We start from the raw sequence: 24,950 nt of genomic DNA on the forward strand, positions 1-24,950 counted from the left end.
AGAATGTTGTATATAAGTGTTGCATTAGTGCAGAGACACAAACTGGTCTGTGCCTATCATTCAGGGAAAAGGGGCAAATCTCGCTTGCAGGGAGGCCAGAACCTAAGGAGCCATAAATATAAGCTAGTCACTAATAAATCCAACAGGGAATTCAGGAGAAACATCTTTACCCAGAGAGTGGCGAGAATGTGGAACTCGCTACCACAGGGAGTGGTTGAGGCGAATAGTTTGGATGCATTTAAGGGAAAGCTATATAAGGAGGAAGGAATAGAAGGAGATGCTGATAGGGCGAGATGAAGAGGGGTGGGAGGAGGCTCGAGTGGAGCATAAACACCGGCACGGACCCGTTGGGCCGAATGCCCCGTTTCTGTTCTGTAAATACTTTCTAATACTTTGTAAATCAAGTCAGAGCCGACGTGGAACTCCTTTCAGACCACTCCAGAGTAAATAGCAGTGGCCTGGTAACCAACAACTAAAAGTTGCATTTATATAATGCCTTTAATGTCGTAAAACATCCCAAGGCACTTCCCAGGAGCGTTGCGCAAGGAGCGCTGCGCTCAGTCCACACCCCATTTAAGAGATACACTATAAAAAGAAATAGTGAACCACTGGCTAATGTTTGTTTTAAGCTGCGCCTTTGTGCAGCGCAGTTGGCTCACCGGCTTCTGAACAGAAAAACCGCGCTTGTGCGGAAATTTGAATGGGCCGCGCAGCACATTAAAGCAGCCGCGCACCCCAAAAAATTAAAGGGAACATTGCTGCTGACCTCCGACTTGCGCCAGGAGTTTATCTTAGTAAAAGTTATAAAGCGTTCCTCCTGTGCATTGCCGGTGGCTCAGTGGGTTAAGGGAGTGACCAACGGAGCCACACAGACCGAGAAAGACCCCAGCTTTGCTCCGTGGTCTGTGCCGAGTTAGCCAGGCAGTGGCGAGTGCTTGGGCAAGGAGAGAATTGCACTTGGTTATGATTCGCCCTCACCATGCCGACGCTCACCGCTAGGCTCACACAAGAGGAGTGACCATTGGGGCAAGGTACCGGAAGGAATGGTAGAACAGTCAACAAGAGTCAACACTCTGAGAAGGAAAAAAAAGCCATGGTGGTGCAGCAGTATATTAAACCAGTTTGAGTGGTCAGCCCGCCACATATTGAAAATGTTCAGTATTGGCACCGATATTCCGCGGAGGCAGCTGGAAAAATCTTGTAACAATGTTTGTTCGTGCTCTCCCCGTTCAACTGGCAGATATTAGTCACAATGCTTTACTGGTTGTTTGGGTGAAGCACAGGCGCAGCAGGAGCCTTGCTCGGATAGCAGGGTTTGCTAAAGTGCTCAGAGCCTCGACTGCACTCCTTCCCCCTCCCCACAATCAACACTTTCAGCCTACTCCCGCCTGAAAAAATATTTTGTATTACAAGCATATCAGCGTAAAGACTGGCAATTGCTCAGTTTCCTGCATTGTTCTCCCTTCCATTTCAAAATTTTCATCCTCTGTTCAAAACCCTGCGCTCCTCCAATTCTGGCCTCTCGCACATCAACTTTCATCGCTCCACCATTGGTGGCCGTGCCTTCAGCAGCCAAGGCCTAAGCTCTGGAATTCCCTCCCTAAATCTCTCCGCCTCTCTTTCCTCCTTTAAGACGCTCCTTAAAACCAACCTCTTTGACCAAGCTTTTGGTCACCTGCCCTAATATCTCATGTGACTCGGTGTCAATTTTTGTCTGATGACGCTCCTTGGAATGTTTTATTTACTATTTTAAGGCGCTATATAAATGCAAGCTGCTGTACTGTATTGTTTCAACTGCAGCCGCCACCAAGAACGTGCTTGGATCCTTCACTACGCTACGTTCCCAAATCCAGCAGCTCTATTGTGAGGAGGCACTGAGCTGTGGAATGGCAAGGGGGTGGGTGGAGTGGGGTAGTGAGAGAACAAGAATCTCATGATCAGTCCTGCCCAGTACCTCCGAGCAGCCAGCTCCAGAGTAGGACTGGCACAGATCTTCAAGGGGATTAACTACCCATTCTTGTTTAGACCGGGGGGAAAAGAAGAGGTGAGAATTAAAAAGCAACAATCTGGTCCACATCTGAGCTTCAAACTTTACCATTTTCACTCGATCGAGATCAGTACGTGTCCCATGACAACAATTCAACCATACACATACTGCAATCAATCAATATATCCACTTCAATTAATAAGAAATGGTTCGCAGTGCCTATCAAGTGGACTGTTGCTCTCCCAAGCCACATCAAGTCATGCCTTAAGTTGGAGAAAGTAACTCATTCAATGAAGTCCGAACTGTGTCAAGATCAAGTCAACGGTGTAAACAACTTCATCACCCAGTGCAGATAGAACATTTGTGCCATAAATCCTCATCGGCTGCAATATTTGGAAAAATCTTCTAATGCAGGCTGACCCCTCATGTCAGGGGTCTGAGTTACGAGTAAAGACTCGAGAAACTGGGGCTTTTGAGAGCTTGGAAAGGAGGCATCTGAAGAATGAACATGAGATATTTGAGACAGTCAAGTGAATAAGAACATAAGAAATAGGAGCAGGAGTAGGCCAATCGGTCCCTCGAGCCTGCTCCGCCATTCAATAAGATCATGGCTGATCTGATCCTAACCGCCAATCCACTATCACAGAACCATCTCCTGAATCTAACAGAATTAGACACACGAAATAGGAACAGGATCAGGCTAAATGGCCCCTGGGCCCGCTCCGCTACCCACAGGGCCATGTCCGATCCGAACCTAGACTCATGTCCAAATTCCTGCCCGCTCCCCGTAACCCTTAATTCCCTTTACTTCTAGGAAACTGTCTATTTCTGTTTTAAATTTATGTAATGATGTAGCTTCTACAGCTTTTTGGGGCAGCATATTCCATGGACCTACCACCCTCTGAGTGAAGTAGTTCCTCCTCATCTCAGTTTTGAAAGAGCAGCCCCTTATTCTAAGACTATGCCCCCTAGTTCTAGTTTCACCCATCATCGGGAACATCCTCCCCGCATCCACCCGATTCCAACCCCTTCACAATCTTATATGTTTCAATAAGATCGCCTCTCATTCTTCTGAACTCCAATGAGTAGAGTCCCAATCTACTCAACCTCTCCTCATATGTCCATCCCCTCATCCCCGGGATTAACCGAGTGAACCTTCTTTGTACTGACTCGAGAGCAAGTATGCCTTTTCTTAAGTATGGACACCAAAACTGCATGCAGTATTCCAAGTGCGGTCTCACCAATACCTTGTACAGCTGAAGCAATACCTCCCTATTTTTATATTCTATCCCCCTAGCAATGAAAGCCAACATTCCATTGGCCTTCTTAATCACTTGCTGCACCTGCATACTAACCTTTTGAGTTTCGTGCACCAGGACCCACAGATCCCTTTGTACTTCAGTACTTTCAAGTTTCTTGCCATTAAGATAATAACTTGCTCTATGATTTTTCCTGCCAAAGTGCATAACCTCACACTTTCCAGTATTGTATTCCATCTGCCAAATCTCTGCCCACTTACTTAGCCTGTCTATGTCCCCTTGCAGGTTTTTTATGTCCTCCTCACTCACTACTTTCCCTCCCATCTTGGTATCATCTGCAAACTTTGATATGTTACACTCGGTCCCCTCCTCCAAATCGTTAATATAGATTGTAAAGAGTTGGGGACCCAGCACTGACCCCTGCGGAACACCACTAGTTACTGATTGCCAGTCTGAGAATGAACCATTTATCCCAACTCTGCCTTGTTAGATTTGGCCCCTCGAGCCTGCTCCGCCATTCAAGAAGATCATGGCTGATCTTCTACCTCATCTCCACTTTCCTGCACTATCCCCATATCCCTAGATTCCCTTAATATCCAAAAATCTATTGCTTTCTGTCTTGAATATTCTCAATGACTGAGCATCCACAGCCCTCTGGGGTAGAGAATTCCAAAGATTCACCACCCTCAGTGAAAACATTTCTCATCTCAGTCCTAAATGGCCGACCCCTTATTCTGAGACTGTGACCCCTGGTTCTAGACTCCCCAGTCAGGGGGAAACAACCTCCCTGCATCTACCCTGACAAGCCCTGTAAGATTTTGTATGTTTCAATGAGATCAATGCTCCAGGTGTGGTCTCACCAGGGCCCTATATAATTGCAGTAAGACGTCTTTACTCTTATACTCAAATCCTCTTGTAATAAAGGCCAACATACCATTTGCTTTCCTAATTGCTTTCTGTACCTGCATGTTAACTTTCAGTGATTTGTGTACAAGGACACCCAGGTTCCTCTGAACACCAACATTTCCCAATATCTCACCATTTAAAAAATACTCTGCTTTTCTGTTTTTCCTACCAATGTGGATAACTACACATTTCTCCACATTATATTCCATTTGCCATGTTCTTGCCCACTCACTTAGTCTGTCCATATCTCCTTGAAGCCTCCTTGCATCCTCCTCACAACTTACATTCCCACCCAGCTTTGCACCATCAGCAAACTTGGATTTATTACATTTGGTCCCCTCATTCAAATCATTGATGTAGATTGTGAATAGCTGAGGCCCAAGCACTGATCCTTGCGGTACCCCACTAGTTACAGCCTGCCAACCCGATAATGACCCGTTTATTCCTACACTCTGTCCATTAACCAATCCTCAATCCATGCTAGTATATTACCCCCAATCCCATGAGCCCTAATTTTGTTTAATAACCTCTTGTGTGGCACCTTATCGAATACTTTCTGAAAATCCAAATACACCACATCCACTGGTTTCCCCTCATCTATTCTAGTTACAACCTCAAAAAATTCTAACGGATTTGTCAAACCCGATTTCCCTTCCATAAACCCGTGTTGACTCTGCCCAATCCTATTAATATTTTCTAAGTGCCCTGTTACCACATCCTTAATAATAGATTCTAGCATTTTCCCTACTACTGATGTCAGGCTAACTGGTCTATAGTTCGATAGCAAAATACTGCAGATGTTGGAAATCCGAAATAACAACAGAAAATGCTGGAAAAACTCAGCAAGTCAGGCAACATCCGTGGAGAGAAATTTGAGTTGACGTTTCGGGTTTGACCCTTCTTCAAAACTGGAGAGAAAAGGAACTAGATCGAAGGCAGGGCTGCGATCGGACAAAGAATAAAAGAACCAAAAGAAGTAAAAGAGATTAGAAGCTAGACGAGATGGTAATAGGCTGTGATGAGGTGTAAAGTGTACTGGCAGGGCAAAAGATAGCTGCCAGGTGTGAGAGAGAAACAAAAGGAAAGGGGGGGGGGGAAGGAAAGGAGTGGAAAAATATAAGTGAAAATGAAATAGGGGCCGAGGTTATGATCTGAAATTGTTGAACTCGATATTGAGACCGGAAGGCTGCAGAGTGCCTAATCGGAAGATGAGGTGCTGTTCCTCGAGTTTACGTTGAGCTTCCGTGGAACAGTACAAGAGGCCAAGGACGGTGAGGTCCGAGTGGGAATGGAGCGGTGAATTGAAATGACAGGCGACCGGAAGCTCGGGGTCACCCTTACGGACTGAACGGAGGTGTTCCGCAAAGCGGTCACCCAATCTGCGTTTGGTCTCCCCAATGTAGAGGAGACCGCATCGTGAGCAGCGAATACAGTATACTAGATTGCGAGAAGTACAAGTAAATCGCTGTTTCACCTGGAAGGGGTGTTTGGGGCCCTGGACAGTGGGGAGGGGGGGAGGTATAGGGGCAGGTGTTACATCTATAGTCTATAGTTCACCGTTTTCTCTCTCCCTCCTTTCTTAAATAGTGGAATGGAAAGGTAAATCTCGAATATGACCAAATTCAAGAGTAGGGCAAGTAGACACAGGTTCAAGCTAGCAAAAGGAACATTTAGGATTGATATCAGGAAGTTCTTCTTCACAGAAAGAGTGAACACCACATTGAACGGACTCCCAGATAGGCTTGTGGAGGGGGAACCTCAGAGCCATTTAAAAAATAAATTCGATGCTACAATAGGAGGGAAGTGAGAGTTGTTCTGGATGCATGAACGAAGATGGGCTATAAGTACGGAGAGATCTTGTGGGCCTCTCTACTTCCCAGAGGAAGAGTCACTTCACCTGTAGCCGTCACCTTTGATCAAAGAAATGGCTAGTACTGGGGTTGCTTAAAATGGAAAGAATTAAATTATGGATTCTGAAAGTTGTAAAATGCTCCATTACAATTATTCTCTCCCATCTCCACCAGTGTCCTCCCTCACCTCCCAAACATATGGACTCCTTGCTTGGATTGAAAATTAAGCAGGTGACCAAGTGATTGAGCACCCTCCATTTGTAAGGGCCACGTCTTCATATTCCACTAGCTAAAGGGAAACGTTTTGTTGAAGAAGCAAATTTGACACAACAAATGAGACGCATGAAATGTGACGAAGAATCAAGTGGGTTGCATATCCAAAAGGTTACATTAGCAATTCATGACTGTCCACCTCTTCACAAGTTGCCGAGCACTATCGAAGGGTAACAAACAGAAAGACTCCCGGTGTGGTACCGCCTACGTGGCATCTGCGCAAGTATTTTGTTAACCAAATAACTTCTACAAAGTGTAGCTGAACACCCTACAACAACTTCACGAATATAGCAGCAAGATTTCACCTCAAAAGAGAGTTGTTTTACAGACACTATGAAAATTTCATGAGTCCGCACTAGATATTATCCTGTATTTTGCCATATTTATCCCTCAACCAACATCACAAACAGATTAGCTGATCATTTATCACATTGCTGTTTGTGGGAGCTTGCTATGCGCTAATTGGCTGCCGTGTTTCCTACATTACAACAGTGACTGCACTCCAAAATCACTTCATTGGCTGTGGTGACGTCCTAAGGCTGTGAAAGACGCTATAGAAATGCAAGTCAGTTCTTTGCAGTGAGGCGGATTGTAAACCATTAAACTAGTTTATTTTACATAGAATACATCAATGGACAGAATACAGTTTTCCAGTGAGACTGGTTTCCAACCATGCCTCATACCATAAACCAAAGTACCACAGCTCGGCCTCACTTATGGCCAAGCTGATTTAACATTAGCTTTCCCTGAACTAATGTTTGGTTACGAGCAGTATGGGCTCGCTCTGCCATACTCAAGCCAATGTGTGCTTCTGACTGACCCGCCCACTCTGCCTGTGTCGGTTATGGGGAGAGAGGGAGAGACAGACAGACTTGCATTTCTATAGCGCCTTTCACGACCTCATGATGCCCCAAAGCGCTTTACAACCAATTAATTCCTTTTTTTGGAAGTGTAGTCACTGTTATAGAGTCATAGAGTTATACAGCACGGATAGAGGCCCTTCGGCCCATCGTGTCCGCGCCGGCCATCAAGCCCTGTCTAATCTAATCCCATATTCCAGCATTTGGTCCGTAGCCTTGTATGCTGTGGCATTTCAAGTGCTCATCCAAATGCTTCTTAAATGTTGTGAGGGTTCCTGCCTCCACAACCCTTTCAGGCAGTGAGTTCCAGACTCCAACCACCCTCTGGGTGAAAAAGTTCTTTCTCAAATCCCCTCTAAACCTCCTGCCCTTTACCTTGAATCTATGCCCCCTAATTATTGACCCCTCTACTAAGGGAAAAAGCTCCTCAGTATCCATCCTATCTATGCCCCTCATAATTTTGTACACCTCAATCATGTCCCCCCTCAGCCTCCTCTGCTCCAAGGAAAACAAACCCAATCTGCCCAGTCTCTCTTCATAGCTGAAGCGCTCCAGCCCTGGTAACATCCTGGTGAACCTCCTCTGCACCCTCTCCAACGCGATCACATCCTTCCTGTAGTGTGGCGACCAGAACTGCACACAGTATTCCAGCTGTGGCCTAACCAGTGTTTTGTACAGCTCCATCATAACCTCCTTGCTCTTATATTCTACGCCTCGGCTAATGAAGGCAAGTATCCCATATGCCTTTTTTACCACCTTATCCACCTGTTCCGCCGCCTTCAGGGATCTGTGTACTTGCACACCCAGATCCCTCTGACCCTCCGTCTTGCCTAGGGTCTTACCATTCATTGTGTATTCCCTTGCCTTGTTAGTCCCCCCAAAGTGCATCACCTCGCACTTTTCCGGGTTAAATTCCATTTGCTACTGTTCCGCCCATCTGACCAACCCATCTATATCGTCCTGCAGACTGAGGCTACCCTCCTCGCTATTTACCACCCTACCAATTTTTGTATCATCCGCGAACTTACTGATCATACCTTTTACATTCATATCCAAGTCATTAATGTAGACCACAAACAGCAAGGGACCCAGCACCGATCCCTGTGGTACCCCACTGGCCACAGGCTTCCAGTCACAAAAACAACCTTCGACCATCACCCTCTGCCTTCTGCCACTAAGCCAGTTTTGTATCCAATGTGCCAAGGCACCCTGGATTCATTGGGCTCTTACCTTCTTGACCAGTCTCCTGTGCGGGATTTTATCGAAGGCCTTACTGAAATCCATGTATACCACATCCACTGCGTTACCCTCATCCACACACCTAGTCACCCCCCTCAAAAAATTCAATCAAATTAGTCAGACATGATCTTCCCTTGACAAAGCCATGTTGACTATCCCTGATTAATCCTTGCCTCTCCAAGTGGAGACTAATTTTGTCCCTCAGAATTTTTTCCAATAATTTTCCTACCACTGATGTTAGGCTCACTGGCCTGTAGTTCCCCGGTTTTTCCCTACTTCCCTTCTTGAATAATGGTACTACATTAGCAGTTCTCCAGTCCTCTGGCACATCCCCTGTGGCCAGAGGTCCTGAATATATGTGTTAGAGCCCCCGCAATCTCTTCCTTTGCCTCACACAGCAGCCTGGGATACATTTCATCCGGGCCTGGGGATTTATCCATTTTTAGGCCAGCTAAAACCGCCAATACCTCCTCCCTCTCGATGTTAATATGTTCCGAGCATATCACAGTCCCCCCGCCCTATTTCTATGTCTACATCGTCCTTCTCCATAGTGAAAACAGGTGCAAAAAATTCATTTAGAACCCCTCCTACATCTTCCGGCTCCACACACAGATTGCCACTTTTGTCCCTAATGGGCCCTATTTTTTCCCTAGTTATCCTCTTACCCTTAATATACTTATAAAACATCTTAGGATTTTCCTTTATTTTGCTCGCCAGTGTTATTTCATGGCCCCTCCTTGATCTCCTAATTTCTTTTTTAAGTATCCCCCTGCACTTTTTGTACTCCTCTAGGGCTTCCTCCGTCTTTAGCCTTTTGTATCTGCCAAAAGCCCTCCTTTTTTTCCTAATCCATTCTCGTATATCCCCTGACATCCAAGGTTCCCTGTGGTTTTTGGAACCACCCTTGACCTTTACGGGAACATGTTGCCATTGTATGATCTCAATCTCCCTTCTGAAAGCCTCCCATTGCTCCGATGCGGATTTTCCTACAAGTAGCTGATCCCAGTCCATTTTGGCCAGGTCCTGCCTTATCCTATTAAAATCGGCCTTCCCCCAATTTAGAACCTTTATTTCCGGCCCATCCATGTCCTTTTCCATGACCACCTTAAATCTTACCATATTATGGTCACTGTCACCAAAGTGCTCACCTACTAGCACTTTTTCCACTTGGCCAGCCACATTCCCTAGAATTAGGTCCAGTACCGCCCCCTCTCTTGTAGGACTTTCTACATGCTGGCTCAAAAAGCTCTCCTGGATGCACTTTAAGAATTCTACACCCTCTGAGCCTTTCACACTCTGACTATCCCAGTTAATATTGGGGAAGTTGAAATCCCCCATTATTATTACCCTATTATTTGCACATTTCTCTGAGATTTGCCTACATATCTGTTCCTCTATCTCCCCCTGACTGTTTGGAGGCCTATAGTACACTCCCAGCAAAGTGCTTGCCCCCTTTTTGTTTTTAAGCTCCACCCATATGGCCTCATTAGAGGAACCTGCTAATATATCATCCCTCCTTACTGCAGTAATTGACTCCTTAATGTAGGAAATGCAGCAGCCAATTTGCGCACAGCAAGCTCCCACAAATAGCAACGTGATAATGACCAGATAATTGGTTTTTGTTATGTTGGTTGAGGAATAAATATTGGCCAGGACACCGGGGAGAACTCCCCTGCTCTTCTTTGAAATAGTGCCGTACCATGGGATCTTTTACTCCCACCTGAGAGGGCAGACTGGTTTAACGTCATCCAAAAGACAGCACCTCAGACAGTGCGGCACTCCCTCAGTACTGCACTGGAGTGTCAGCCTAGATTTTTGTGCTCAAGTCTCTGGAGTGGGACTTGATCCCACAACCTTCTGACTCATAGGCAAGGGTGCTACCAACTGAGCCAGGGCTGACAGCAAGGTTATGCAATAGGGGGGGGGGGGGGGGAAACTGTCCTGTCAGCTCTGGATGCTGAAGATTGATTGGTAGCCCAGGAGTTAAAGTACCCGCCTTGAATGAAATGTCACCCCCCTCCCCCACCTTACCCCCTCCAGTGTAGAGGCTCCCACCACTTGTGTCATCTGTTCAGTTAAGCCCCCTTCTGGGGCATGATCAATGAGAAACATTCTGCCATCAAGGTGCGACCTGCTATGTGATGTACCCAATAACTTTCCATTGTCTCGAAGCTGAGATAACATGATGAAGTGCACAAGTTCCTGGCTGTTCTGCCTGGGGACCCACCTAAGCATCCAAATCAATATTCTAAAAGGCTTGTGTCTCAGAGATCAGCCTTTGTAAGCTGAATGTTATGTCAATAAGAGAACATTAATTTACCCCAAATCCCTTCCAGGCCAAATAGGACAAAATCCCAAAATGTTACAGCAACATGCCATTATGTTAAAAGGGACTTCTCCCCAGTGTCCTGGCCAATATTTACCCCTCAACCAATATTACGAAAAACATTATCTGGTCATTATCACATTGCTGTTTGTGGGATCTTGCTATGTGCAAATTCGCTGTCACGTTTCCTACATTGCAACAGTGACTACACTTCAAAAGTATTTAATTGGCTGTAAAGCGCTTTGGGACGTCCTGAGGCTGTGAAAGGCGCTATAGAAATGCAAGTTCTTTCTTTTATATCATAGAAATTTAAGGCACAGAAGGAGGCCATTCGGCCCATCGTGTCTGTGATGGCCGACAAAGAGCTCTCCAGCCTAATCCCACTTTCCAGCTCTTGGTCCGTAGCCCTGTAGGTTACGGCGCTCCAAGTGCATATCCAAGTACTTTTTAAATGTGATGAGGGTTTCTGCCTCCTATCAGGCAGTGAGTTCCAGACCCCCACCACCGTCGGTGAAAAAAGTTCTCAACTCAATCCTTCTACCAATTACTTTAAATCTGTGCTCCCTGGTTATTGACCTCTCTGCTAAGGGAAATAGGTCCTTCCTATCCACTCTCTCTAGGCCCCTCAATTTTATACACCTCAATCGAGTCTTCCCTCAGCCTCTTCTGTTCCAAAGAAAACAACCCCAGCCCATCCAATCTTTCCTCATAACTAAAATTCCCCGGTCCTGGCAACATCCTCATAAATCCCCTGCACCCTCTCTAATGCAATCATATCTTTCCTGGAATGTGGTGACCAGAACTGTACCCAGTATTCTAGCTGTGGCCTTTTATTCCATGTAAATCACTGGTCTGTCAACACAGGTCCCCCCCCTTCTCTTCCTTTTTCTATCCACATTCTCCATGTTGCCCCTCCCTCCCCTGCCGATACAAGTGACCTGCAGTGTTCTGGTCCCACGGGTGTTAGGGACTGGTACAGTAACCAAGTGGCAATTCATCACGAGTCACAGTCTAGTCGGTGAGGATCATCACCTAGCCGTTCAACTTCAAGTGGCACCACAGGCAACTCTGACCCAGTCATCATGTTCATGTCCAGCAGTACTCGGGTGCAAGAACCCTGGCTTATGTGCATCTCCCTACTGTCACCCCAAATGAAATCAATTAACTCAAGCGAGACGGAGGCCGATGAGATGATCTTTGACCTTCCTGGTCTGTACGGCTCAGGAGCTCACTCCCTCAATTAGGAAAAGAGGATATTCAACAACAACAAAAAAATCGAGGGGGAAAAATTGCAAGTTATCCTTTGGAGGAAGACGAGAAATCGTTCACAAGCTGCAGATCTGCCAGGAGATTAAAGGAAGTCACATTTATTCCATGAATGAGCAAGTGCTAAAAATCCATGAATGACAAAACTAAACCTGGGACATCACTGCTGTTTACAAACAGAATGAAACCAGCACTGCACTCAGACCACTGTTGTTCTGATGTTATCACCGGCATCGCACTAGCACCTCCAGCCATGTAAACATGTTCATATCGTTCCTGCCAAAAATATGTAAATATTCTGTGAACGAAGCATGCTGAGTTTAAGGCACGTGGACAGAATTCTTGAATGGGCTTTCAGTGTGCATGGATACAGAGCTTTCTTCACTGGAAAAACAGACTTGGGAGGTGCCCGAGGTCTTTAAAATGAAGGCGGCAATAGATTCTGTTTGGACGGATTCTGCGCTCCTCCAATTCTGGCCCCTTGCGCATCCCCGATTTCCATCGCTCCACCATTGGCGGCTGTCTAGGCCCTAAGCTCTAGAATTCCCTCCCTAACCCCCACTACCTCTTTCCCCCCTCCTTAAAACCTACCTCTTTGACCAAGCCTCTGGTCACCTGTCCTAATATCTCTTCATGTGGTTCTGTTAAATGTTGCCTGGAACAGTCCGGTGAAGCACCGTGGGACGTTGTACTATGTTAAAGGCGCTATATAAATGCAATTTGTTGCTCTATGTTTGGAATTGAATGAGGGAGAGAGACAAAGGGGTAAAGAAAATGTATAGGCTGATGTCGGTGTACAAACTCCAAAAGATAAAAAGATTGAACATGTCGGATATTTAAAAAAATACAGAAATCTGAAACAAAATGTGTTGGAAACAGACAGCTAGCGTGTAGAGAGAAAATACGAGTTGGTGTTTTGGGTGGGACACTGGTTCAGTGACGTGAAACTTGTCTTTCACAGGCTTGCTGCGTATCTCCAACATATTCTGCTATTACTTATTGAACTACGAAGAGAATGGTCCTGTTACATCCTATACCGCCGCTGATCAACTGTGAAACAAGCAGGGCAGAAACAAAATCAAACATTTTAAAAGGGGAGAAAGTTTTAAATGAAGATGTAACGCAAACCAATAACCATGTGAATTATACAACACGGTCACTAACCACCCGCCAGTTACACAGCAGGTCCTGAAAGAGACTCTTTCTCCTACTGAATTTCCCCCTGGACCACCATCTTGCACGCCCTCCTCCGCTAATCAGTGTTCCAATCCTTCTCACCAATTCCACCCCCACCCCGCCTCACTCCGAATTTGCTCCTGAAGGACATCAAGTCTTCACTTCTCTATAGTTCCACAGGCCGTTCCTGTACCACCACCCCCAACAATACTTCATCACAGCCTGGACAGCACACACTGCAAGCTACCGAACCGTAAAAAGGGCATCACAGCTAAACCCAGTCACCTGGGCCACAGGTACACTTCCGGCACGGGTCACTGGATACACAGCAAAAGCAGAAACCCTGGCCAATTTTACCCTCCCTGACTCAAGGGTGCTGAGGCCAACTGCAGACCACCGACTGCCAGCATAGGCTAGGGATCAAACCCAAGACCCATGTAGCTCAGACAGCACTTCATTCTTGACAAAGTTCTAATTTTATAAAAGTGGCATTCAAGGTGCCAGCCGTGGCTCAGTGGGTTGCTCTCTCTCACCGCATGAGTCAGAAGGTTGTGGGTTCAAGTCCCACTCGAGACTTGAGCACAAAAATCTAGGCGGACACACCCAGTGCAGTGCTGAGGGAGTGTTGCACTGTCGGAGGTGCCGTCTTTCGGATGAGACGTTAAACGGAGGCTCTCAGGTGGATGTAAAAGATCCCACGACACTATTTCGAAGAGCAGGGGAGTTCTCCCCAGTGTCCTGGGCCAATATTTATGCTTCAATCATCGCCAAAAACAGATCATCTGGTCATTTATTTCACTGATGTTTGTGGGAGCTTGCTGTGCGCAAATTGGCTGCCATGTTTTCCTACATTACAACAGTGACTCCACTTCAAAAATACTTCATTGGCTGTAAAGTGCTTGGGACGTCCCGAGCTTGTGAAAGACACGTTAGAAATGCAAGTTTTTCTTTCCAATTCGAGCTGAGTCAGTAATCACACCATGTCGAAGGCGCACTTTCACAGCTCCCCCACACTATCGGGGGCAAGAACTCCGGTAAGCCAGTTCACCTAACAAGCTCTTTGGAGAAAACTTTTACTTGACAAAAATATAAAAAGTTTGAAACAATCCTAGTTGTTGGTATTTTTAATAGTTCTATGTCTATGGTGACAAGTTCCAGTTAGACAAGAAACTCAGCCAGTTTCCTTACCTCAATATCTTGAAGACTGAAGTCATTCTGATCTTTAAAGTTTGCTGTCCCTGCACTCAGTTCCATCAGCATTTTGGCAATTTCAGGCTTTATTGCTGCCGTGAGTCTGCTTGCTGCCTCCATGACATGTACCTGCACGTCTTTCAGTTGCATAGCTGCTTTGGAATAATGCGAATTTCGAAAAACGCTGCTGAAGAGGTCCGTGAGGAGCGTGCTGGCTCGGCAGAAGACGTTCAGTGCATCCAGGTATTTGGAGATTCCCTGCTGGATGTCGGCTATCTGGGTGGTGGGGGACACGGGGCTGGGGCAGCTGGCGGGGGTCGTGGGTGCCAGCGAAGGTGCGGTGGCAGCGGTGGATGCCATAGGTGTGCTCAGGGTCCTGCCTAGCTCAGGCATTGGGTACTGCTGGTGTTGCTGCACTTTCTGCTTGGACCCGCCAAGCAGAAACCGCCGCTTGTAGTCCATTTTATTTTCCTGAGCACTGCAACAATACATAAGTGACAGTGCTCGCTCCGTAGGTTTGTCCTGTCCTTGGGGTTTTTTCTGTGTAAAAAGTCTTATCAAGGTAGCAATTTTCTTCCGGTCAAACTTTTCAAACAACTTTGAACACGGAAAGTTCTGCAAAAGAGTCGAGTGTCACGTGCATAATTTTAAGCTCTGGAGCATGCCTGAAGGCAAGCATTTCACACACACACACACACACACACCACCACACACACACACACACACACACACACAGTCCGTCAGCACAGGAGATGGTGGCTGAGTGGGTCAACTGTACTAGTCTTCTGTGCTAGGTGCAGCCCAGCTGCAGCCAGTCGAGTGCGGAGAGATAATTAAAAAAGGAGTCGAGGAGCTTTTCCGACCTGCACATTCATCAGAGGCTCCTACTTTTCAGAGAAGAGCTACACAGCGAGGCATGGAAGGGTCTAGCAAAGCCTCACGCTATCCCAATGATTACAATAAAACCAGCCGCAGCTGTCGGTTGGAGGAGTCAGTGCCATTTCACTCCCTGAAAGAAATAGGGGCTGGGAGGTGAAAGAGAGCGCGCAAACCCAGAATGAATGGCAATCCGCTAACCAGTTGGATTAGCACTACTGTACTGTCTTTTTGTTTTGAATCGCGTGATGCTGATGAACACTCTTGCTAGCTCCAACACACAGAAGCAGAAACACCTCTACAAAGCAAACACTAAAAAAAAAATCAAAATCAGCAGACCTACAAAAAATGGACTAAGACACTGATCAACAGCGAAGTTAAACTTAAAATATTGGCTACTCAGTGCTTGGACTATTACTCAAAGCCGGCCGCATTACTTCTGTCCCATGTTCGGTTCAAGTTCTTCAAAGAATATTTGACAGATCCAGTCGGTCATTCACTTGGATGTAGTGTTTCAACCTTAACACTGAAGCAGAAACTCGCGAGTGCCTATGCTGCGACTCCCGTCGATTTCACAGGCTGCCTCCTCCTCCCTTCATACGTGTTGGGCTTTTATGCTTGCTGAGGTAGTTTGAGATCGACAGCGGAAACAAGTCGTGCTCCCAGATTGATTATGCACTCAGTTGCAGTCTGAAGCAGGAGAGCACTAACGTATTGCTAAGGCCTCTAGGTCATTTCCTGAAATAAAGAAAGAGAAATCAATCCAAACAGTACATTTGCTGCAAGGAAGTTCAAATTGTGGCTTTAAGCGTCCCTTGAGATTATAACTAGCCGCTGCTTGGGGGTGGGGCAGGAGGGGAAACCAACTGACCATTTTAACTTTTATTTTTCAAATTATGCCTGATCCATTTAAGGGGAAGCTAGATAAACACATGAGGGAGAAAGGAATAGAAGGATATGCTGATAGGGTGAGATGAAGAGGGGTGGGAGGAGGCTCGTGTGGAACAGAAACACCGGCAGAGGCACGTTGGGCCGAATGGCCTGTTTCTGTGCTGTAAATACTATGTAATTTTATGTAAAATGCTCCCTTAGTCAGAAAGTTCAACATTGGACTCAACGTTTAAGCTGCTTTTAATCCCCTTTGTAATCTAATATTCTGTAGACATGACTGCCCCCACCCCACCAGTGGCCACATTTCATCATATATATATAATAATATAGCTGTGAGGAAGACTAATATTCCACTGGGTCTTCCAGGCTGCTAGCAGTCTTGTTGGGGCTAGTGAGCACTCTGATGCAGCAGCACCGCTTGAATGGGTGGCATCATGACACTGAGTGCTGACATCGCTACTCGGTACACGCACACCGGTCAGAATGGCAGAGTCAGCTCTGCACAAGCATTGCATTCTGAGCCCTCCACAATGCAGTCAGATAGCAGGAAGACCAACTGCACATTACTAAATAACTCAGCTAAAGTTGCCTTCCCCCCGCCCCCCTCCCCGAGACCCAGGCTGTCATAACAGAAGATAGAGCCTTCCTTCCTTAGTAGTGATGCCGTGCAGATAGCTCCCCTATTTTTCCACCTAGAATTTGAATACCGTTGCCAGCACTTCTATTTCCTCAACACTTTTCCCTCCTCTCCTGAGGTGGTTCCATGAGCCTCACTGTCTTCTGATACCTTACCAAAGTGGCCACTCTTAATGTATTTTTTCTCTCCATTCCCTGTATATGGGCGTCGCTGGAGGGCCAGCATTTATTGCCCATCCCTAGTTGCCCTTGAGAAGGTGGCGGTGAACCGCTGCAGTCCGAGTGGTGAAGGTGCTCCCACAGTGCTGTTAGGGAGAGAGCTCCAGGATTTTGACCCAACGACGATGAAGGAATAGCCGATATATGTCCAAGTCGGGATGGCGTGTGACTTGGAGGGGAACTTGGTGATGGAGTTCCCATGTGCCTGCTGCCCTTGCCCTTCTAGGTGGTGGAGGTCGCAGGTTTGGCATCTTGACGGATATCGTAGCCAAGCTGGCTCATGTCCTCACCGGACATACACATGGGTAGTAATCAGTCAGAGTCACCAGATCCAAGGCCAAGGGATTTGAAATCAATTGTAGCGTCCCAGCTACAGGCCAGGGAGCGAACCTGCAGGACTTCATGGCTCAGCAACAAACCAGCCAGTACTTTTACCCACTCACATCACAACCTGCACTCAAGCTAGGGAAGAGTGTCCTATAAGCAGAAGGAACAGCCAAAGTCCTTGGTTCTCTCTCTCTCTCTCTCCAACCCACACAATTCCATTTCAGAAAACAACACTGCAACAGTGGAGAGAGTGTGAGCGCTCGAGGGGAGAGCGCAGAGAGTGTGAGCGCTCGAGGGGAGAGCGCAGAGAGAGTGTGAGCGCTCGAGGGGAGAGCGCAGAGAGAGTGTGAGCGCTCGAGGGGAGAGCGCAGAGAGTGTGAGCGCTCGAGGGGAGAGCGCAGAGAGAGTGTGAGCACTCGAGGGGAGAGCGCAGAGAGTGTGAGCGCTCGAGGGGAGAGCGCAGAGAGAGTGTGAGCGCTCGAGGGGAGAGCGCAGAGAGAGTGTGAGCGCTCGAGGGGAGAGCGCAGAGAGAGTGTGAGCGCTCGAGGGGAGAGCGCAGAGAGAGTGTGAGCGCTCGGGGGGAGAGCGCAGAGAGTGTGAGCACTCGAGGGGAGAGCGCAGAGAGAGCGGGAGCACTCGAGGGGAGAGCGCAGAGAGTGTGAGCGCTCGAGGGGAGAGCGCAGAGAGAGTGTGAGCGCTCGAGGGGAGAGCGCAGAGAGAGTGTGAGCACTCGAGGGGAGAGCGCAGAGAGAGTGTGAGCACTCGAGGGGAGAGCGCAGAGAGAGTGTGAGCGCTCGAGGGGAGAGCGCAGAGAGTGTGAGCGCTCGAGGGGAGAGCGCAGAGAGAGTGTGAGCGCTCGAGGGGAGAGCGCAGAGAGAGTGTGAGCGCTCGAGGGGAGAGCGCAGAGAGAGTGTGAGCGCTCGGGGGGAGAGCGCAGAGAGTGTGAGCACTCGAGGGGAGAGCGCAGAGAGAGCGGGAGCACTCGAGGGGAGAGCGCAGAGAGAGCGGGAGCACTCGAGGGGAGAGCGCAGAGAGAGCGGGAGCACTCGAGGGGAGAGCGCAGAGAGAGTGTGAGCGCTCGAGGGGAGAGCACAGAGAGAGTGTGAGCGCTCGAGGGGAGAGCGCAGAGAGAGTGTGAGCGCTCGGGGGGAGAGCGCAGAGAGAGTGTGAGCACTCGAGGGGAGAGCGCAGAGAGAGTGTGAGCACTCGAGGGGAGAGCGCAGAGAGAGTGTGAGCACTCGAGGGGAGAGCGCAGAGAGAGTGTGAGCGCTCGAGGGGAGAGCGCAGAGAGAGCGGGAGCACTCGAGGGGAGAGCGCAGAGAGAGCGGGAGCACTCGAGGGGAGAGCGCAGAGAGAGTGTGAGCGCTCGAGGGGAGAGCACAGAGAGAGTGTGAGCGCTCGAGGGGAGAGCGCAGAGAGAGTGTGAGCGCTCGGGGGGAGAGCGCAGAGAGAGTGTGAGCACTCGAGGGGAGAGCGCAGAGAGAGTGTGAGCACTCGAGGGGAGAGCGCAGAGAGAGTGTGAGCACTCGAGGGGAGAGCGCAGAGAGAGTGTGAGCGCTCGAGGGGAGAGCGCAGAGAGAGTGGGAGCACTCGAGGGGAGAGCGCAGAGAGAGCGGGAGCACTCGAGGGGTGAGCGCAGAGAGAGCGGGAGCACTCGAGGGGAGAGCGCAGAGAGAGCGGGAGCACTCGAGGGGTGAGCGCAGAGAGAGTGTGAGCACTCGAGGGGAGAGCGCAGAGAGAGCGGGAGCACTCGAGGGGAGAGCGCAGAGAGAGTGGGAGCACTCGAGGGGAGAGCGCAGAGAGAGCGGGAGCACTCGAGGGGTGAGCGCAGAGAGAGTGGGAGCACTCGAGGGGAGAGCGCAGAGAGAGCGGGAGCACTCGAGGGGAGAGCGCAGAGAGAGTGGGAGCACTCGAGGGGAGAGCGCAGAGAGAGTGGGAGCACTCGAGGGGAGAGCGCAGAGAGAGTGGGAGCACTCGAGGGGAGAGCGCAGAGAGAGTGTGCGCGAGTGGTAATAATACCCAAGGCTTGAAACATTAACATTACATCTTGTAGATTACTATTCAAACAGGTTTATTACTCCAAATCTATGCATTTCCCCAAAATGAAACTTTCAACACAGTTTCAAAAACCTGGAGGTGGTGTATGAGTTGGAGCATTTCTCAGGAATCCCATACAGTACTTCGCAAACACAAGGTTTTACCCTCATCGACAGCAGGGTACTAGAAATCATGGTAATATTACTGTTTTTAATTACATTTCCACTGGTATTGAGAGAGTTCTACAGTCAGGCTGCAATTATATAGAGCCCTGGTGAGACCACACCTGGAGTATTGTGTACAGTTTTGATCTCCTTACCTAAGGAAGGATATACTTGCCATAGAGGGAGTACAACGAAGGTTCACCAGACTGGTTCCTGGGATGGGGGGATTGTCCTATGAGGAGAGATTGAGTAGACTAGGCCTATATTCTCTAGAGTTTAGAAGAATGAGAGGTGATCTCATTGAAACATACCAAATTCTTACAGGGCTTGACAGGGTAGATGCAGGGAGGATGTTCCCCCTGGCGGGGGAGTCTAGAACCAGGGGTCACAGTCTCAGAATAAGGGGTCGGCCATTTAGGACTGAGATGAGGAGAAATTTCTTCCCTCAGAGGGTGGTGAATCTTTGGAATTCTCTACCCCAGAGGGCTGTGCAGGCTCAGTCGTTGAGTATATTCAAGACAGAGATCGATAGATTTTTGAATATTAAGGAAATCAAGGGATATGGGGATCAGGCGGGAAAGTGGAGTTGAGGTCGATGATCAGCCATGATCTGATTGAATGGTGGAGCAGGCTCGAGGGGCCGAATGGCTGACTCCTGCTCCTATTTCTTATGTTCTTATGACAGCACTACAGCACAGATATCACTCATTACACTGTTGGCGATGGTGAGATAAACCAGAAAAGACAGACTCGCATTTCTACAGCGCCTTTCATGATCTCAGGATGTTCCAAAGCGCTTTACCGCCAATGAAGTATTTCTGAAGTGTGGTCACTGTTGTATTTGTAGGGGTGACTGCATAGTAACCACTTCATTTTCTATCAAAACAAACATCTAAGTGACAATCAGGCAACTTAACACACAAGGCATGAACTTCCCACGCTGCTGCGACATTTTCTAAGAATTATAGTAACGTAGGAGACTCCATGGCCAGAAAACATTGCAGTCCTGTGGCTGATCCCAAAAAGCTATACCCCGCTCCCTCACATAACTCTCCAATTCTCCTATACATTTTCCCCACCCGACCCGCCCACTTCCCGGGAACATCTGATCCACAAGTTTACTACCTTCTGTATAAATCCGTGAAATCTTAACTGTCTGCCCACCTTCCTTCCAAACCTGTGTCTGTGTCTGTACTGTCGGAGGTGTCATCTTTCGGATGAGACGTTAAACCGAGGCTCCGTCTGCCTTCTTGGGTGGAGGCAAAAGATCCCACGGCACTATTTAAAGAGCAGGGGAGTTCTCCCTGGTGTCCTGGCCAATATTTATCCCGCAATCAATATCACTAAAACAGATTCTCTGGTCATTATCACATTGCTGTTTGTGGGAGCTTGCTGTGTGCAAATTGGCTGTAAAGCGCTTTGCGACATCCCGAGATCATGAAACGCGCTATATAACGCAAATTATTTCCTCCTTTTTGTGTAGCCTGCTTCTAGTGTTTGGGGCAAACTTGAGCACATCATCAGGATTCAATGTGAAGAATCTTGAACAACATCTCCCGAGCCTCCTCTCCTCCACAGTAAACAATCACAGGCTCTCAACTTTGGTTTCTAGCTCAGATGCTGCAAAGCTAGGTACAGGTTTAGTCACCCTGTCCTGTAGAGGCTCGAATACCTGGATACGCTTGATGTAGGCTGTGATGAAATATTCCATTCATCACTGCCTGTGACTGTGGTTGGTTTCAGTTTCATTTCCCTTACCACTGTTCCGTTTCCTCACCATTGTATTGTACTATGTGTAGGGCTCCGCCCATACCTGGCACATTGTATTGTACTATGTGTAGGGCTCCGCCCATACCTGGCCCCTATGTAAGCTGGCCCAGCCTGCAGCACATCCAGTACGGCAGAGCTCTGGATGGAAGATACCTCTCTCCTGTGTGTTACCTTCTAAGTCAATAAAAGCCTTGTTTTGTTTCGCTAACATCGAGTCTCGGATTTATTGAGGCACATCATAGGCAGATATCAGAACTGTACACAGTACCCCAGTGCTTTCTACAGCCTCATTATCACCTTCTGGAATCTACGCTCTCTGGCCGTCAGCTGTGGCTCAGTGGGCAGCACTCTCGCCTGAGTCAGAAAGTTGTGGGCTCAAGTCCCACTCCAGGGACTTCAGCACACAAATCTAGGCTGACACTTCAGTACAGTACTGAGGGAGTGCTGCACTGTCGGAGGTGCTGTCTTTCAAATGAGACATTAAACCGAGGTGGGTGTAAAAGATAACACAGCACTATTTCGAAGAAGAGCAGGGGAGTTCTCCCTGGTGTCCTGGGCCAATATTTATCCCTCAACCAACATCACTAAAACAGATTATCTGGTCATTATCACATTGCTGTTTGTGGGAGTTTGCTGTACGCAAATTGGCTGCCGCGTTTCCCACATTACAACAGTGACTACACTTCAAAAAGTACTTCATTGGCTGTAAAGCTCTTTGAGACGTCCGGTGGTCGTGAAAGGTGCTATAGAAATGCAAGTCTTTCTTTCTTTATACTTCCCAAGACCCTGTTAGCTTTCCTTACTGCTGCACACTGCTGTTAGGTCAGTGAACAATCGACCTATATCCCAGTTTGAGCATTTTGAACTGTGCAACACTGGGAGCAGTTTGAGGCGATGAATTAAGAGAATCACACAAGCACACGGCACATTAAAGCACATTAGCTTAAACGTCACTTTTTTTTTTTTTTTAAAAAGCATAGCGCTGCCAATGCCCTAAATCAGTAGCACGCTCACCAGAGTCAGAGGCTGTGGGTTCACGCTCCACGTGAAAACTAGGCCGGCACTTGAACGCAGTACTGAGGGAGCGCTGCCTTGTCGAAGGTGCTGCCCTTCGAATGATGTGTTAAACCGAGACCCCGTCCGTCACTTCCTGCGGATCAGGTGGCCACTAAAGATCCCGAGACACAATTAGAGAAAGAGCAGCAAGATCTCCTGGTGCCCGGGTCAACATCCTTCCAAAAACCAGGCAAAGCAGCCGCTCGCTTCAGTACTGTTTGCGTGACGTGCAAAAATGTCTGCCTACAGAAGTGACCTCACTTCAGCGTAATTCCATTGTATGGGATGTGCTGAGCAACGTAACAAGGCACGTTCTTTTTTTTCTTTCTGGTGCCAACACTGGGCTAGGTGGAGAAAAGGAACAGAAGTCTGGCAGTCAGGCCAACACATCAATTGGCTGTAATTGCTCGAGATGGCATCGGGTAGAGAAAGGAATCAACATCAAGTAACAAATCAATTCTCTGCCCGGTACAGTAGCAAGTCTCTGTGCGGGCAGGCACACACCAGCCTCGCCACCGCCCCCCCCCCCCCCCCCACACACACACACACATCCGAATGACCTGGGCTGCACCGAGAGATTTAATCTCATAGCCACCCAGCCAATAATGTTATCACAGGCTGTACCAGTTCGGCTTCATTATCAGCTCAGCAGCTCGAGGGCAAGAGGTCATGGTTTATGATGGAAACGGGCTCATTTTTCACAGAAAGACCCATGGGTCCAGCTGGGGGTCTCCAGCACAATGAAGGAAAAAAACCAAAAAAGTGAGTTGTAAATATAAACATGCGGTAGCAGCCCTTCATCTTGTTAGGACTCGGACAGGGGTTTTAAACTTCAAATAAAGAAATTCCAACTGTGACGAGGAACTGAACACGGCTCCAGCAGCTCTTGGCAAACGGCCTGACATACAAATTCCTCAATGTTGGGGAAGGAAAGAAGAAGGGAACTTGGCACGATGCTAACTGCCCTACGAAGCTCTTGTAAGATGATGATTGTGCGACAGACCATGTTAGGCAGCCTTTACTGCAGTGGCTAGAAACAGCAGCAGCTCTGGAGAAACAGGGTTGTAAGGCTGGAAACATAGAAGATAGGAGCAGGAGTAGGCCATTCGGCCCCTCGAACCTATTCCGCCATTTAATGAGATCATGGCTGATCATCCAAATTCAGTACCCTGTCCCTGCCTTCTCCCCATACCCCTTGATCCCTTTAGCCTTAAGAAATATATCCAACTCCTTCTTGAATATATTTAATGAATTGGCCTCAACTGCCTTCTGTGGTAGAGAATTCCACAGGTTCACCACTCTCTGGGTGAAGAAATTCCTCATCTCAGTCCTAAATGGCTTACCCCTTTATCCTTAGACTGTGACCCCTGGTTCTGGACTCCCTCGCCATCGGGAACATCCTTCCTGCATCTAGTCTGTCTAGTCCTGTTAGAATTTTATAAAAATAGATTTAAAAATATAGGGAGGGGGCGAAGGCCATGGAGGGATTTGAAAACGAGGATGAGAATTTTAAAATCGAGGCATTGCCGGACCGGGAGCCAGTGTACGTCAGCGAGCACAGGGGGTGATGGGTGCAAGTTGTTGTTGTAAACTCAAACAGAATCTGCAATTTCGCAGTACAGTATAATTCAAGAACACCCACATTCCAGCTAAAGTAAGTAAATGTACGTTTCTACAAATGTCGATATTCTGGAAGTAAATGTATAAAGCTGTGAAACAACTCAAGTTACATTTTCAATCCATATTACAATAGATTATCAGGTCATTATCACATTGCTGTTTGTGGGAGCTTGCTGTGTGCAAATTGGCTGCCGCATTTCCCACATTACAACAGTGACTACACTTCAAAAAGTACTTCATTGACTGTAAAGTGCTTTGGGGCGTCCAGAGGTCATGAAAGGTGCTGTATAAATGCAAGACTTTCTTGACGAAATACAAACACCTTAACGCAAATTTAGTAATGTGTCAGAATTTCACTCCTTTCAATTTTCTCCCTTTCTCTCCTGAAGATTCTTACCCGTGCTGGGGTTTGGTTCCATGGGCAGGTTTGCTTTCTGATATTTCAATCAAGAAGCCATTCTTAATTTGCGATCCTCGGCAGCAAGTGGGGCAAACCTCGCAACCGCAAGGGGCAGCGCGGCCGAGCGAGCTCCTGTCCTCGGCTGACGTTCATCCACAAACGTTTCCCAAACTCAGTCACTAGATATCACTCATAGGCAAGAACTCATAGAATCATACAGCACAGAAAGAGGCCATTCGGCCCATCGTGCCGGCTCTTTGAAAGAGCTCTCCAATTAGTCCCACTCCCCACTGCTCTTTCTCCAGAGCCCTGCAAATTTTTCCACTTCCAAGTATTTATCTAATCCCCTTTTGAAAGTTACTGTCGAATCTGCTTCCAGCACCCTTTCAGGCAGCGCATTCCAGATCACCATAACTCACTGCGTAAAAACATTTCACATTCCCTCTCTGGTTCTTTTGCCAATTATCTTAAATCTGTGTCCTCTGGTTACCCACATTACAACAGCGACTACACTCCAAAAGTACCTCATTGGCTGTAAAGCACTTAGAGACGCCCGGTGGTCGTGAAAGGCGCTATAGAAATGTAAGTTTTTCTTTCTTTACTGACTTTCCTGCCAGTGGA

The 24,950-nt window shown here is 47.7% G+C and overlaps 1 protein-coding gene across 5 annotated transcripts in view; it reads right to left on the bottom strand.

The window, feature by feature from the left end:
- The window catches only part of garre1 (granule associated Rac and RHOG effector 1), a 201,966-nt gene that overhangs the window by 87,344 nt on the left and 89,672 nt on the right, over positions 1-24,950 (bottom strand). For 3 of the 5 annotated variants that reach the window (XR_015078871.1, XM_085991881.1, XM_085991879.1), the window contains exon 2: positions 14,331-15,947. The exons of 1 other annotated variant lie outside the window; for it this stretch is intronic. Coding sequence is in view for 3 of the 4 variants with exons in the window: in XM_085991881.1 (XP_085848007.1) it covers positions 14,331-14,825 (495 nt within the window). In the remaining variant the exon portion in view is untranslated. The remainder of the gene's footprint in view (positions 1-14,330; positions 15,948-24,950) is intronic. One more of the 5 variants, XM_085991880.1, reaches the window with a different exon arrangement.

The sequence above is a fragment of the Somniosus microcephalus genome, chromosome 6 (genome assembly GCF_052327205.1).
Source record: "Somniosus microcephalus isolate GS21.2 chromosome 6, FLI_Smic_1.0, whole genome shotgun sequence".
NCBI lineage: Eukaryota > Metazoa > Chordata > Chondrichthyes > Squaliformes > Somniosidae > Somniosus > Somniosus microcephalus.